At 42.0% G+C, this 17,356-nt stretch overlaps 1 protein-coding gene across 1 annotated transcript; it reads left to right on the forward strand.

The window, feature by feature from the left end:
- The first annotated feature begins 3,992 nt into the window (after positions 1-3,992).
- Positions 3,993-13,154, forward strand: myoc (myocilin, trabecular meshwork inducible glucocorticoid response). The gene is made up of 3 exons (XM_002934149.5): positions 3,993-5,009; positions 8,865-8,993; positions 10,365-13,154. The coding sequence occupies exons 1-3, from the start codon at positions 4,427-4,429 to the stop codon at positions 11,150-11,152; spliced, it is 1,500 nt and encodes a 499-aa protein (XP_002934195.3). The 5' UTR covers positions 3,993-4,426; the 3' UTR covers positions 11,153-13,154.
- The last annotated feature ends 4,202 nt before the right edge of the window (positions 13,155-17,356 follow it).

The raw sequence follows: 17,356 nt of genomic DNA on the forward strand, positions 1-17,356 counted from the left end.
TCACAAGACTAACTGAATGCATTCAGCAGTGTGTATGGTTGTTCTTGCATTGAAATACAGCACAATATTGAGAAATCAGTGCTTCCGCCTAGGGTGCACCCTGCTGGTTACATGTAATGGCAGGAATTCCAAACTACAGTCCTTTCTTGTTAGTTCTTTCCATACATTCTGTTTACCTCCGTACTTAATGAAATAACGGCTACTGAAAAAATCCTGGTGCAGACATAAGCTCTAGGGTTTATATAATAATAAAGTGACTGTTTAGAAGAAATGAAATTGATAATGGCACAGTATATACTGTATCAGCATTAGCTTGTGATGTGCACTTACAGAAACTTCCTAATGCCAGAGAGCAATCTTTAACCCTTATAAATGAACTCAACACCCCTTGGGATGGCTTAGCTTCTATTTGTTTGCCTGTAATATTTCTAAATGGAAACCAGTGCTACAAAAGCACCAGCAGAGAAACACAGTGGCACCTGTCAGGAGCTCATGTCTCTCCACTGCCCTTACAGGCCTGTGATTGGTTGGGCCTGGAGGTTGGAACCTTAATGGTTTCTGCAGTCTAATGAGTTATAATTGGGGAGAATAAACACAAACATATAAATATGCACCACCCGGAACCCCGTAGCCTCTGTTCTGTAGCAATTACTTGAACAACATCAGTTTAGTAACGTCCAAAACATTTGCAAATATAATTACTGGGAACGCCCCAAAAACTGGATTTATTTAACCCCTTTCTCCATTCCTTCGTTTTTTTTTAATATGTCTGAACTGTACCTGTAGAAAGTCTAAATAAATGTACGTTTATGTGATGTGTGTGTATAGGGTCATTTTGGTTGTACTGTATATGCATGGTGCAACTTTGGGGGCCATAGATTTTTTTTCAGGGTCCCACCCCCCTGCACAAAATCACAGGTGACCTGTGACACATCATGGGCGACCAATACAAAATCATGTGTGACCCGTAACACATACAAAATTGCAGTTGTGTGTGCATAATCTCAGGTTACCTGTGACCCCATCATCACTAGACCTCTCTATAGTTACTCCACTGTATGGTGGGGTTTGTGTGTCTTTGTTGTGTGTGCATATGGTGGTACAAACCAAATAACACCAACCGATGAGGAAGGCCATCTAAAAAAATATTCTGTCTAAGTTGAAAGTTAAGCTTGGTGCATACTGTGTACTTTAGTGCTCAAAATATGGGCTACTCACTTGGCACTCACTTTATCCATAATTATCCAGATATGCCAATAAGACCACTGCAGAAAATGCATAATGACCATATTAACCCCAGACATTCCAGCAAGATCACTGCATAAAATATATCATGAACTATTTAACCCCTAACATACTAGCAAGATCATTGCAGAAAATGGATACTAAGCATATTAATCTCACACATGCCGGTCAGATGACTTCAGAAATGCACAATGGGCACTTCATTAAACTCAGACATGCAGGTAAGATCACTGCAGAAATTGATATTAACCCCTAGATAACCTAGACATACCAGTATTAAGCACATTAACCAGAAATACCAGTATGTATATCTTTATTTATAAAGCGCTACTTATGTACGCAGTGCTGTACTGTAGAATACATTAATACAAACAGGGTGTTAATAAGATAATAGATAAATACAAAGTATAATAATAAATACAGATAAATACAGCAGCAATAAGTTAAGAGTCGAGGACACAAAAGGAAGGAGGTCCCTGCCCCATAGAGCTTACAATCTATATACCAGTAAGGGTGAGGTCGCACAAAGCATATATCCACTTCTTTCAGCCCTGCGTTTTTCCATCAGGCTGAGAGAAATGGATCTGCTTTCCTACACTGCACATGGCGCCTCCCTGAAAACTATAGAATTCGCTTCAGTGCATCCACACGAGGCAGAGTGGAGCATAGGCATCTGCTGTCATGCGCTCCTTCCCTTAGCTCCATTCACAGGCATTAGTGATGTGCGGGTCAGCAAAAACCCAACCCTCACCCAAGCCCAACCTGCAAAACCTTAACCAGCACCTGACCCTAACCCACAAAATGTTGCCACTGTAGAACCTGCACCCAACCTTTACCTGCTTCTTTCTGCTTTGTAAGCTACTTCTGTTCTCAATATAGATTCCAAGACAGGGAAACATCAGGAGCAGAAGACTGTTCTTCCCCAGTGTGACCTGCACCCAACCTAAACCTGCAATGGTTGCCCAAATTTCAACCCTAACCCCACCTGACCTACCTAAGGATAAACCCGTAGTGCAAAGCACTACAGGTCAACCCTCGCATCACTAACAGGCACAGTGTCAGTCTGTGCAGCGCTAAAGGGAGTGGATATCAGCGTGAAAATGCAAGCTTTGGCATCTCCACTCCAATATCCATTTTATGTAGCTCCACACAGGCTGATTCCATGCCTGCGAGTAAAGCAAGGAGAAAGTTTTGTGTGCCCCTGTTTTAAGGCTACTGCCACATGGCGCTAATTCTTGGCTTGCAGGCAAAACGTGGCTGAGAATCAACCCCTACACAAGTATCAGCCCTCCCATGTGTCTGCCCCCAGAGCTACCGCATTGGCTTAGGTAAAGGCACACAGAGCACATTTCAGCCCAGAAACATGTGAGTATGGAGTTTAGCTTCAGAATCTGCTCTGTGCCTGTGTAGCCTAGGCCCTGGAGCTGAGTAGAAATAATCCCTCTGCTTAGCGATGTCTGCGAGGGTACAGCCAGCCCCAAAGTCCAACTTCTAAAGCCAGTGAGCAGCATCTCATCTCCCTTCAAGTTGTCAGATATGCCCTAGGGCAGTGATCCCAACATGTTGCTCACCACCCCCTTTGATGTTGCTCTAAGTGGTCTCAAAGTAGGTGCCTCTTTTTAAATTTCTGGCTTGGAGGCAAGTTTTGGAAGCACAGAGACAGTTTTTCTCCAAGCAGGCTAGCAGTCCACATGGGGCTACCAAATAGTCAATCACAGCCCTTATTTCGCTTCACCAAAGAACTTATTTCATGTTTGTGTGGCTCACAAGTAAAAAAAAAAAAGTTTGGATTACCTGCCCTAGGGTGATCTTGTAACCCTACAATATAAAGTGCAATTGTATACACAGAGCGCTCCTCCCTTCCACATGTGCGCTCTGCTGGCTAATGGGCTCTGCTATGCGCAAAGCTGCGGTGAAGAGGTGCCAGTCCCCTAACGCATACCTCCCAACATTTCATTGAGAGAAAGAGGGACAAAAATATGTGACGCGAGTAGTGCGGCAAAAATGTTTTGGCCACGCTTGCATTGTGACCACACCCCCACATGCCACACCCACATTACATGCCCCAGATGTGCCAGTATAATCACTAAATAAAAAGAATAAAGGACATATTAACTTCAAACGTGCCAGTATGACTACATTAAATTGATAAAGGCATATTAACCGCTGACATGCCAGCAAAATTACTAAATGAAACTGATAAAGGGCATATCAACTTCAGACATGCCAACAGTTCTGTGCATTTTCCAAAGTTATGAAAGGGCCAATTCCAGTGGTACATAAATCTATGTTATTTCCTTCCATACTTAATCAGTTGAAAGAAAACAATATTAATGTACCACTAGAATTTCTAGCCATATTAACAGCCAGCCTAAGGTTCCCAAACTTATAAGGGCTCCTTTTAAATGTCTGCTAGATTTTATAAATGGATCAGCGATACCTCTGTCTTATCCTGCATGCTATGCTCTGCCAGAGATTCCCAGGAGTGAGAGATATATGTTAGGGGTGGAAAGGTGAAACTGCCCAGTGCACAAATAAAGACAGCAGCCTCTTCTGCCTGATAAAAGACAGAGGCACCCTCAGCCCCTGACCCACTGAGCAGGACCAAGGAGAGGTATGTGAGCCAATGCCGATAGTTGACCCTTGCCTGTCGCAAATGCTCCACCCAGAACAATTAAACATCAAGGTAAACCTGTGAGCTTGAGTGTAGCAGGGGGGATTCAAGAGTTAAGGGGGCGGGCTTTATTCCCTGGAGCAGAGCAGACACAGCAATCAATTAAATGGCAATGCTGAGAAGCGGGACATCTAACAATGAATTCTGGACAGAGGGAAGTGCTATAAATATCAGGACTGTCCTGCTGAAAGCGGGACGGTTGGGAGGTATGCTACGGGAATGTGCAATCTGAGCTGCTCCAGGTGCAGAGTCAGTGTTTTCCAGCAATTCGGGGGCTGCAGCCCGAACGGTCCCTGCCATGTTACCCAGCAGCACAGCCTCCCCCTGGCCCGCCCCCCTCAGCCCTCTCCAAAGTGACTATTTAAATGACAGTTGAAATCAACAATCCCATAGAGCGGAGTCAGACTCGGTGCTACTTACCTTGCTCCTTCTCTTTGCTTAGCCACACAGGGCGCCACTCTCAGTAAGCTGTTGTTATTGTAGGTGGGCAGCCATCCTATCTATATTATGGGGTCTCTTGCCCTACATATCGTTGTGGCACTCTGGGTGGCACAAGGAATCAGCGGGCAGTTTAGAAGAACCAGTGATGGAAGTGGGCAATGTACTTACTCTTTCACTGTGCCCAGCGCTACAGAGGGCGGATGTACAGAGCCGGCGCAAGCTAAGGCTGCTATCCAGGACCTGCAGCGGGAGGTGTCGGTCAGGCACAAGGAGATGGAGGGTCTGCAGATCAGGCTTGGCTTGCTAGAGAAGCTAGTCAATCGCCTCCTAGGGGGAGAGGGGCTGGTGAAGCCAAGCCTAGGGCCACAAGCCGGGGCAGATCTTCAGCTGGAGGTGCAGAAGCTGAGGATGGAAAAAGATGAATGGGAAGGGCAGAGAGGCAGTCTGGAGATGGCATATGCTGATCTACTCAAAGAGAAGGAATCTTTGGAAGAGGAAAAGCAGCAGCTCAGCCAGAGACTGGAGAGAGATGTTCAGGGGCAATGCCCCCAGGTTCCAGGCAGCTCTAGGGCACAGGCTGCAGACAGCTCTAAGACTCGGGTTCCAGACACCTCTAGGGTAAAGGACCAGCAAGCGCCTTCAAGGCAAGGTGAGTGCAATGTAAATTGGTCTTTAAGTCGCCACTTTATTTGTTGGATTGTCAAACCAATGCCAGTCTCAAACAAGTAATAAAGTCATTTGACTTTTGGAAAATCTGGCCAATGCCCCCTACTCTGAAACTGCCCCATTTGCAAGTCACATAATGCAGAATACATTGGAAGACTGGTACATTATTTAAGCATCTCATTCTTTTTATGCACCTGTTCAATTATAACATACAGCATACAATAATTCTATGTTACATCAATACATAGGGTATTAACAGGTAGTGAACTCTTTTAAGAATGTAGTTTCTGCCACTGGCATCTGAGCACAGGGTTACTACATAACATGTATAATGTTTATAATGGATTGGTATTAAGTAATAAGTAATAAAACACAGTAAGTTGTATGCCCCATAAAGTAAAAGAGCACAGTCAGAAGAGCAGGGAGACTTATGGGCATCTCTGGCAGTTGCTTTGTGCGTTGGCCAGTCCTGGGCATCAATCTGGTCCCTTAGTTGTCCCAGAAATGGACTGCAGTCATGGTGATAGAGTGTGGAAGGGTGGTTTCTTAGAAAATACCCTGAGTAGCCAGAATCTATGCTAGGGTAGGCAATTTTGTACCCGCTCTCATCAGTAGTACAATAAGACCCCATGCTGAGAGTTTGTATAGCTGAAAAATAAAGTAACTGCCTGGCATTAGAGTATGGGTGAGTGCCTGCGGGTCTGTGGGTGCTTTGGTACATATGAACGTAAATACAGGTGCCCATTGCATAATTCACTGTACATGTATTGGTTCAAGAACCCAACAGGATGTGCTTGTGTGTGTCTGCTGGGCTCACAAACAGTCCTAAATAAAGAACTACTTAAAAATGTTGTGTACATAGCTACTGGTGAGTGCAGAATAAACCAAGTCTGTGCGGGGCCTAGAAACAGTTGCACAATGGCATGTGAATTTGCTTGGACCAGGCCATTGGCAGGAATCAGTGCAAGGTATGAGACATGTTTGCAACAGATTTGCCAATAAATAGAGTGCTTGGGGGCTACAGGTGCTGGGTCTGTGCATGTAAGGCAGAAGGTTTTCACAGAAAAGAAACTGTTTCATAAATTGGGAACTTTGAAGTTTTCCCAGATGTGCGGCGCAATAAGCCTCTTGTAAAGGAAACAGCTGCACAAAAGCTTTGGGAGAATCCTTACAGCGCACAGGTGACTCTATGGCCACAGCAGATATATATTATGCTTTATCCACTCGCACTGCTCAGCAGGCTGCCTGTTATTCCTTATTCAGTTCTTCCCATTAAAAGTACAAAGAAGAGAGTAAAAGTAATAAAGCCAAAACCTGACCTTGGTTTGGACAGAGGAGAGGAACTGGGGGGAAGCAATTCAAGACAAAAATAATTTGAATGAGGCAAACTCAGCCTACTGGCCTCCAGCTGTTGATAAACTATAACCCCCACATTCTCCACTAGGGACTTGCAGGAATTTGTAGTTCAACAGCAGATGGGGCAGAGCACAGACATGCCTAACATAGGTAGTAACATTTAAACACAATATATTTTGTAATCTGTACATTAAACAAGGACATTTTCTTGCACAGGGGACCCTCTAAAGTAGAGGACTGGTTGGGTCAGAATGGTCTTCATAGCTAAAAGAGGAAGATGCTCTGGGGCCCCTTGTGTTATGGGGCCCCACAGAGTAGGAAGGAAGAGTGAGCAATAATACTTATAGGACAACTCTGTGGGCAACATGGTAACAGCAACACTTAATATTTGGTTACAACCCCCAGTGCTCATTGACAGCTGAAGGCTCTCCAGGGTTATATGTCAACAGCTGCTGAAGGACCATATCCTGGGCAGTGCTAAATCATAATAGTATTACTGCACGCCAAATATCTATACACAACATCCATTCATTTTCTACAAGCAATTTCTGCCAGATACCAGGAACAGGAAGTCAAGTGGCCAAACATGGCGCTGCCAATCCCGCTGCCTAACATAGGGTATGGGGAAGTGGGGCTGTATTTAGAAATGGTATGTGGTGGGAGTTTCAAGAGATAAAGCACTTTAGATTGTCTTTAATTTTTAGCCCTAGCAACTACATAAAAGCTTAAATACCAAGCTTGAAAGCTGCAAAAAAAATAAATTTTTAATAAACCACAAAAAAAGAAGACTAAATGCAAATTTTCTTGGAATAGCACCTTCATAAAAGTTACTCTTAAAGCAGAACTTCTCAATCCCACCACACCCCCATTGTGACATACAGTACATGATTATGTCCACATGGGAGGTGGACAGGTAGAACTAGAATTTAGTATTGTCGGTGCAAATATTGCCCTTTACCATGTATGCTGGGATAGTGTCCCTTTAAAAATAACATCTGAAGAGAAGGATTGCAGGGAGCAGGTCAGTTTTTAGAAACAGAGCAGCCTGGTCAGCTCATTGTTGTTTATTTGTATGTTACATGTAGTCAGGACACATGTGATACAGAAGTGGGGGGGTGTTTGCAAGGGGAGACAGCATGACCCTGTGGGGAACCTTGTCCCTGTCCTTATGTTACTGATGGCAAATTCATTAGGTAGCAAAGGCCGGTAACAGGACACAGCTCTGAGCTCCTGGGATCTGGTGTCAGGGAGATATTTATGGCTTGGTAGTGCTATTGAAAATATTCATTCCACAGCATCTCCAGGCAGCAAAATTCCATTTATTTTTCAGGATACATGGGAAGCATCATGGCTGTATTTACATGTATCACTGTATGGCTTATACCTTTATCTGCTGCATTTATTGTCAGTAGTGCCATAGTTACCTCCCATTTGAGTTAGTGGCAGACACAGACCAGATGACCTAGATGCACAATAAAAGAGAGCTGAAACCTCTGGATAAGACACACCGTGGCAGTGTCGGATGTTAATCCAGGTGACCACTAGCCCGAAAAGTGGTCTGTCATGCAATATAGAACAACCTAATAGCACACCAATTGTTTGCAAGGTGCAAAATGTGTTTATTTAGCCCATATACACACAAAGAAAAAAAATTTCGGCCACCCATGAGCCCCTTATCAAGCCACAGCAGATGACATGGGAAGGGTAAGGAGAAACTGAAGAGCTGAACTAATCGTGATCCAATTGGATAAGGAATGCTGGCATAACCAAAGCCAATAGGGAACTGGTTGACAGGATTTGAATTTTATAGATAGAGCTAAGTATTGGCAAATCTATAGGGCACCCGAGGAGCCATGAATTCATAGTTAGACATTTTATGAAGGCAGGTGGCACTTTTATTGGTATTTAATTGGATTTGGAAAATAGATCAGCAATACACACATTACATATATTTGTGTGCTCCCACCCCTTCTCCACAGATAATTACACCCTAGACTGGTGTCTCTGCTGTCTGCCCCCTAGTTCTGGCCCTGCTAACTTTCAAGAAATAGGATGTAAGAAATCATCTCTCTCCATCTAATATTAACCTGATATACTCAGTGCTGCTACATTGTGTGAACATCCCATCCTAAGCCAGTGCGGTGCCCTAAAGCTACAAACAGCTATAGATACCAACCCTTATCCCTTTTGTCCCATCTGTATAATTAAATATATAGAAAATAGAATAACCATGGCAGCATTTCTAGTACTAAATGTAAGAAAAGCCCTAAGAAAGCAAAGGGAAGTCACAAAGTTTCTTTAAACAAAACCAAATGATATGGTGTGCAGGCTACATGTACTGCTGTCTTCATACATCAGTGTTACATCCATCATCATTCCTAGTACACAGGGTGTGTCCTCAAAGTGGCAAACTAATTGAGCCTGTGCTTTCCAATGGGCCTATTTGGCTGTTTTTCTCTTACTATACTCATTTCTTTTTCAGTGTCCAGATGGGGTGCTGATCCAGTGGGATACCAGGAACTAAAGTCAGAGCTAACAGCACTTCCAGCATCACGGATGATCCCAGAAACCCAGTCGACGAACCACAGTTCAGAAACTATAAGAGCCGATGGTAAGATTTATTCAGTTCATCGTCTCTCACTGCAATTGGCCTCTTAGTTCCTAGTGGCATGGTAACCGCAAGTGTTTATGTACAAAACCTGCCTCTCCCAAAAAGCCATTGCATTGATTTTTCCATTTACAAATTGCTCTTTACATTTGTGCCTAAATCTCCTGTCACAAGCATAACATTATATGTGCTGCACAGCGGCCCCTCATGTGAAATCCTATGTGAAATGACTGGAACATGTTCATGACATCATGGAAAATAAATCTGACAGCATTCCAGATACGCAGCCACAAGAGCGCCTAATCCTAAAATGTTGCTCCCCATGGAGAGCATTTGCAAAGGTTATAGCTGTGTATTTCAGAGTAGAGAAATCTGAAGAAAACACAAGTGTTAGCTTTAAATAAAAGTATACTGATATCTGTGATGCATGTATCTACAATCCTACCTTAGAAAAACATAGCTTAAGGGAAGCAGCATAACATAATTTTGTTTTTCGTCAAGTCGCAAATAGATTGGTCCAGTGTATTAACAATACTTTGAGAGGGTGAGAGTGTTTACCCAAAGCATAAACATGGGTTACAGGGCCCCCCACATGTTCATTTGAGGAGGTGGGAATACCAGAAGACACTATATCACACAGTGGGACAACCCTAAGCTTCTATACACTAAAGTTAAAAAAGTTAGCCTGCCATGCAGGAACCTATACCCTTTGATTCTTTAGGGGAACTACCTTACACAGCACACCATTTGTCCAGATGCCATGGTACCATATCCAGACATATCAATATCCATATCTATTACCTGAATGGTACATTTAGAAATATCATTAGGAGCCAGGGTACTGGTGATTTTTCCTAGCGGAACCCTGACTTGGTTGGGCACTTTTCCCTTCCTGGAAAGCATAGCATTAACTTTTTCCTACCTTCATCAGATTCTGCTTGTGTTTCCATGTATTCTAGAGTAATTATAGAGGGCTGGCAGGGGAGTTTCTCATGATATTTCTATGTATTCCTCAGACCTCAGTGAAGTGGTATATATTGGGCAAATTGTTTTGAAAAACAGCTACTTTGGCTGTATTAGTGAGCTACAATTGTACAAAGAAACTCTGAAACAAGGCAATACCAGTGTATGCCTCAGCAAGAAGAAAATGTTTAATGGCTCCATTTGGTGGGCCCTTCATATAAGGTTTTCTGGTAGGCACTTGGTGCCTATATATCAAGAGTCCCATCTGCATTGACCAACAGTACAGGCAAATCTATCAGTGTTTTTACTGGTCAACCAGATTCTGCGTGGGGCTAAAAAACAATGTCTTATATGCTTTAAGATGCTATATAACTCTGTTTCACCTTCATAGAATTGTAACATTTGTTTCAGGAGCTTGTGGTGAACTTACCTGGATTGGAGAACCAACAACTTACAGGAAAGCTGATAACATAGCTGGAAAGTATGGAGTATGGATGAAGGATCCAAAGCCATTGGCTCCATATACGCTGGACACTGTCTGGAGGGTGAACACTGTAGGGGCAGATATCCGTCAGGTTTTTGAATATGAAAATATTGATCAATTAATTAAGGGCTACCCAGGCAAGGTCTATGTTCTTCCACGCTCAATGGAAAGCAACGGAGCTGTTGTTTATAAGGGTTCCCTATACTATCCGCGTCGGAAATCTAGAATACTTGTAAAGTATGACTTTAAGACAGAGTCTGTTGCTGTCCAGAGGGAGATTCCGAATGCAGGGTATCAGGGCCAATACCCTTACTCTTGGGGTGGCTACACTGACATTGACCTTGCTGTTGATGAGGTTGGTCTGTGGGTTATCTATAGCACAGAAAAGGCTAAAGGGTCCATAGTTTTATCTCTTCTAGACTCGGAATCCCTTGAGGTCAAACAGAGCTGGGAGACCCAAATTCGCAAGCAGTCAGTGGCTAATGCATTTATGATCTGTGGCACCCTATACACTGTTGGAAGCTATTCCTCCTCAAGTACTACAGTCAACTTTGCTTTTGACACCAGCACAGGGGTTCAGCGTCCAGTTGGCATACCCTTTAAGAATCAGTATGGCTATGCCAGCATGATTGATTACAACCCAACAGAGAAGAAAATATATGGTTGGGACAACTTCAACATGGTGGCCTATGATGTGAGGTTGTCCAAAATGTGAGTTCAGATGGAAAGAGAATATTCTGTGAAAAGACAAGAGAAAGAGGACTGGTAGATAGCTCGGGGTACATACAGAGGGATGGGTAAGCATAGCTTAACTTTGAAGCCACAAACTAAAGAGGAACAACCGCTAATGCAGCTTCCTACTATTCTCTGTGCTTTGGCCACTGTATAGCCCTGTCATGTGCAGCAACTCCATCTTATAGGGATTAAGAGAAATAACCAATGTTTAATATAGTTGCATATTGCATTAACTTCAGATCTACAGTATGTGACGTGTTTTGAACATCACAACAGGACCTGACCAACTCAAGCTTTATAGTTTCTCAGTAAGGACAAACCTAGGGAAAGTACAATTCAACTCGTGTTTAAATATCAGCATGGCATGTTTGTATCATTATCATATACATGTATAAGAGCAACTGAGCAAGGAAAGCATGTCCATAACATACCAAACTCATACAAATATCTTCCCTTACCTTGACTAACAGCAGCACTGTTTCTTCAGGCCAGAACCAAATGCAGCTACAGAATGGAGCAGGGCAGACAGTGAGCAGAAAACCAATGCTGTATGTTTATGTGCAGAAATATTTTTTTTTTTTCATTTAATTGCAGTACGCAGGGTTTTCACAAACAAGGGAGCTTTCTTGTGAAATTACAATTTTATTGTGCCTCTGCCATGATAGATGCAATTAAATGTTTTGTACAATAGAAATTACTGCATTTTTGATTATTCCCCTGCCAGCAGATCCATGCTTTACTGAGTGCTGGTGCAGAATATTGTGAATGGTTATATGGCAGTCCCCAGCATTGTCGCAGAATATAGTGTTTAATACAATGACATTGCTGATATATATTTGCCTTCCTCAGGTTTATATTTGTGCCTCTTCAGTACTAAGGTATCATAACACCTGTGCTCCTCTGCAGTTTTGGTGCTGGTATAACTGCTTCAGTGTCACTGCCCCATCCACAGTAGGAATCACATCTACACAATCCGGCTAGAAAGGCTGCATACACTGCATTCATTTATACCACCCAGCAACTCCCATTTATTAGGAGTTTCAGTTATCTTCATCTGCAAGCTTTAGTTAACTAACCCATATACTCTGACCATTGATTCTGGGATTGTAAAATGCCGCCATTATACTGGGGGCCCTATTGCAGTTGTGTCCCTTGTAGCTATTAACCCTGGGACAATATGTTAAACCCTAAAACGTGCTCATCATGTAGGATTTTTATATTTTGTTTTCAACAGTGTTTGTGCGCAGAAAATATTTCATACCACCATAATCTCCTTTTTAAACGGCAAATTACCTTCTCCTTTTAGTCCATTTCACCACTGACTTCTATAAAAACTTCCAAGCTTTTAGATGGCGAATTATTACTTTTGAGTTTGCACTTAATAAATACCAGACATTCAAATTTTTGAAACATAATTTGAGTTTTTTAGTGCAAAAAAAATCAAATTGTAAAAAAAGAATCAAACATGACTGTTAATAAATCTCCCACTAAGAGTATCATGTGGAATACAAGAAAGTCGAGAATGGTTAGATTTTTTATGTAAAATGTGCACTTAAAGAATGTTTACATAGAATCTGACCTAGACTATTTATTGTGCTATAGCATCAAGATAGTGTCAAAACACAACACTGACACTATAAAGGGAAATATACAGAGTCCATATCTTTATAGCAGCCATCAGTGTTTGCAGTCCAGTATAGATTCCCAGAGTCCCACCCCATGTTATATTGAAGTTCCTATAATAACAGCTTTTGCTAACCTGGCTGAACTACTGTTGCTAAGCAATGATCATGGATGGAGACTGGAAGAATATTTACATGTTTACCTCTAACCCTTCTGGTATATTCAGGAAAATAAAAGATTTTCAGAATGTTATTGATGATGCTGGCTACTCAGATCTGTAACATATTATATTTCATGACTCAGTTCATGTTTGTAATGTTTATTTTTAAAGATAATAAAAGTTTTTTGTAACCATTCTATAGAAATGTGCTTTATTTGAGCAGAAATTTCTTCCCTTTTTTCTCCGTGCTGATTTAGGAAGATGTGTCCTATTGGGGCAAGTAGCAAGTCCAGGCTAACTCTGCAGTCTATTCAGAGTGCTATGTATAGCAAATGTGTTCAACGCATGGTCACAGCATTCTGTAATAAATATATTGGCCATGAAAACACCTGAGGCTGCAATCATGGAGTCCTATACATATCCTCATATCCAGTTTCCACTTTCTCTTTGCAAAATTATTTTGATGAAGTTTACATCAGGTCAGACTTCTGGTGGAACCCCTTATCATGGGTGAGACGTAGGGCCCTCTTTGTAAAGTGCGCAATGGAGACATTTCCTGCTTTAATGTCCTTTGCTGTCAAGCAAGAATACCTTAATAAGCCGTTTTTTTTTTATCATTTAGCTAATTAGAAGGTATTGTAGGATATAAAGGATCAGAGCTGGAGAAATCTCACTGCATATAAGCATATTTGATGAAAAGATCTCCTTGAGGTCTGGCCAGTATAGGATTTTATACTAGGGTATTAATAAGGGGAAACTCTTGCCTGGGTACCATGTGTGGCAATATCACTGTAGGGTGCAATGTGCCTTAATATTAGTTGCCAAAGTTCATAGGAGTGTAGCTTTAATTATTTCAGGTCACCAAGTCACATAATCTATAACACAATAGTGTACTGAGCATTTGCAGAAAAATAAAGTATAGAGTGTATCAATAACAACGTAGCTGCAGTATGCTGATGGGAACGTATTTTCTGTAATGGGAAAACACCTACCATTAGAGGACATGCAAACACCCACAAAAAATGTAATCTGTGAACAGCTTCTTTGAAATCTTTAAATACCTGCCCCTCCTGTTTGTTAATAGGTTTAAAGTAAGGCTGCAGCATCCCCATAATCACTTGGGATTTCTTCTCCTCTATGGTTCCCATAGAAACTCTGCTTTAGCTGTCTGCTCCTATTTTTTCTCTCCTAACCTTCTCTCCTGAGCTCAGTTTACCCATTAGTGTGCTCAATCTAAACAGAACATTTGATCAAAGTAAGTTCTGCCTGTGTAAGCCTGCATTCTTGATTGCATGAACTTTACTGCACACGAGCTGTTTGCAGATGTAGATGTCACTAATAATGTGTCAGAGAATGTGCCAGCTGTTATCTGAGGAAACCTTGATGGTGCTGGGGAACAGAGGGGATATATGCAGTACAATGATGCTATTTGGGTGGGGGAGATGTGCCCAACTTATATAGACGGTAGGAAAATGTTGGGTTTACATGTCCTAACTGAGGGATCCCAGCAGTGGACTTACCTATAACACTGATAGATGCTTATACAGGTAGGAAGTCTGTTAATAAGAAACCAAACGTACTGTAATTATTACGGAACACTTTTCAGCATGAAATGTAACTTTAACGTGTGATGCAGGGTTTGTATTGTAAATAAAGCATTTTGCACATTATTTATATAGTGTTGACATGTTCTGCTCAACTTTACTCAGATTATGAAGCATATGAGTTGCAGATCCATAAGTTGAGCTGAGATGTTTTATAGAAAATGCAATTAGATATTAAATAGACATTAGATAAAATGGAGTTTGTGGGCAAATCACCTTTTGCAAAGTTACTACTGGACCACTCCAAAATGTTCACATTGCAGGGCAAGACTGGGGGACTGGCCTTTTACCCATTTCTGCAGGTTGAGCAGTGGAGAGGAACGTATAATGGATGTGGGCAGATGAGACTGAAGATGCAATAAATTCCTCATTATTGACAAAGGACATGTGGTTTGCAGCAAACAAGTTTGTATTACAGGATCTCCCTCTCCAAATGATCCAAAACTGAATATGGCAATATGTGTAGGTGTACCAACTTCAATTTGAAGCAGCGTAGGTGGTTTTTCACAGTGAGGGCAGTGAGGTTGGGGAATGCCCTTCCTAGTGATGCTGTAATGGCAGATTCTGTTAATGCCTTTAAGAGGGGCCTGGATGAGTTCTTGAACAAGCATAGTATCCAAGGCTATTGTGATAGTAATATCTACAGTTAGTACTAGTGATTGTATATATAGTTTATGTATGCGAGTGTATAGCAACCCTATGTAACAAGCAGTGAGTTGGAAAGATGGCTGTGCAGTTGTAATATGCATATTTCAGAAGAAAAGGCTCCAAGATGTCCAGATACTGTAAAGTACATTTGCCATTTTGACTCAGTGCTCCCAGGGAGAGCTGTGGCACCAGAATAGGGCTGCTAGGGATGAGAGCCGACTGAACCTTCTCTATTCACATTTGTGCCACCAGACTGACTACACCACGACGTCCATGCTTGGCTGTGCTGCTACTCTCTGACTTCAATTCCTATAATTCATTGCCCCAGACAAATGCCAGATTCTGCTCAAAGTGCATGGCTGTAACTATATAGTAGTGGAGGACACGGGGCCAGGTAAGGACTCCCAATTATCAACTAGATATTTTTGAAACCGAAGGTCCAGCAGAAAAAGATTTTGCAGGTGAGTGCCTTTTAATCTATTGTTGGAACTGAATGGCTGATAAAGCCGTTATAAGCAAAGGGGGACCCTAAGCAAAGGCTCAAACTCCAAGGTGGGCTTCATTCAACAACCACTGTCCTGGGTCTCAAGACTGTAGGAATTAAAGTCGGATGGCTGAAAAGGGAGCACTGGAGGACTCTTGGTACAATGTTGCACAGTGCAAAGGAGTTGGAGATAGCAGTAACTAAAGTACTGTTTGAAACAAACTGTTCATGGCTAATTATCTTGAAACAATAAAAAAAGGTTTATGGTAAATGGCTTAGATTGGAAATATCTACAATGCAAAGTTTTCTGGTTGCCCCTTTAACAGACCTGTAAAGAAGGCATTGTGGGAATGAGTCTTGGCTGGAGCAGAGATGGCTTTGCTATGTTGTTGCATGTGAGTATATAATGGTTTCTCCACACAGTAAAGAACAAAACCCTGTTATAGTCTTTTGTGTAAACATGTTCTTCGGTATCAGACTCCCTCTCTCAGAAAAATCCCTTTCCCAGGGCCAGAGTCTGCACAGCTCTCTCTCCTGTCCTTTCTCCTGCTCCCCCTCCCATTAAAACGTGTGATCTGAGCCACCAACAGCACAAAAGCTACCTAGACCGAGCTAAAATGGCAGCTGCTATCTTAAGCAAACAGAGGGAGCTTCAAGGGTTGTTTACTCAGGTATAGTAATGCTTTCTGCAGAATAAATATAGTGTCCAAGGTGGCACTAATAAGGCAAATCTATTGGCAGCAATTCAGCCTGCAGTAAATTGATCAAATCTGTTGGACTAGTTGGGTTACTGGACAATCTGTGCCAAGCAACCAGAGATTGTGGACAGGAGAGAGTGACTGGATACTTGGAAGAGTGTAAAGGTTGTACACGTTGTAACATGGCCAAATGAGCTAAGTGGGAACTAAGCAGTACACATGTATTTGTTGCATTTTCCATCAAGTGCACGAGGAGTAAGACAATGGGGTGTCCAGGGGTCAAATATGGTGGGAACTTTAAAACTGGAAAGCCAATTGTGATTTTTACACTGGATACCCCCTGAAATATCCCCACTGGTGCCTGGAGCCTCCCTATTATAGACTGCAACTGCTCAGTTGCTTTACTGTTAATTCATTTTACCAGCATTTTTTTCCAGCAAAGATCTAATTCTATAAATGCCACCCACCCACTACACAAAATACCACTGCTTTCCAATATCTTCTAAATATATCTGCATGAACTACTGAGTCAAAATGAATCTTTTTTTTTTTTTAAATCAAAATGGTACTGAATACAATTCAGAGTGTTGAAGTTTATCACCTACCGTAAAAAACTCTCAAATGTTTTCTCCAGGGGGGACTAAATGAAAAAGGGCCTCGATTAAGACTTTTAAACAGCAACAAATTGTCACATGGCTGTGAGGATCTATTGCCCATTATAAGACACAATTTCATAACATGTCTGTCAGGCTACTGCTATCAGACCATAAGACACAACATTTTCTCAGTGGATTTTAAGCAAATATATAGTTGGCCTTATGAAAAAAAGAGCATTAAGTGCCCAAAAGGCAAATGGATGCCACTCCTGCTCTTTGGTATGACAAGCAGACACATGCACTAAAAGCATTAGAGTCCCTCTGTACCACAGATTTGTGGATCACAGGGATTAATGCATGACACACAGCAA

Source organism: Xenopus tropicalis, chromosome 4 (genome assembly GCF_000004195.4).
Source record: "Xenopus tropicalis strain Nigerian chromosome 4, UCB_Xtro_10.0, whole genome shotgun sequence".
Lineage (NCBI taxonomy): Eukaryota > Metazoa > Chordata > Amphibia > Anura > Pipidae > Xenopus > Xenopus tropicalis.

Coding starts and splice junctions, on each gene's coding strand:
- myoc (XM_002934149.5), top strand. CDS start 4,427: ATGGGGTCTCTTGCCCTACATATCGTTGTGGCACTCTGGGTGGCACAA. Junction 5,010..8,864: donor GCAAGCGCCTTCAAGGCAAG/GTGAGTGCAATG, acceptor TTTCTTTTTCAG/TGTCCAGATGGGGTGCTGAT. Junction 8,994..10,364: donor AGAAACTATAAGAGCCGATG/GTAAGATTTATT, acceptor CATTTGTTTCAG/GAGCTTGTGGTGAACTTACC.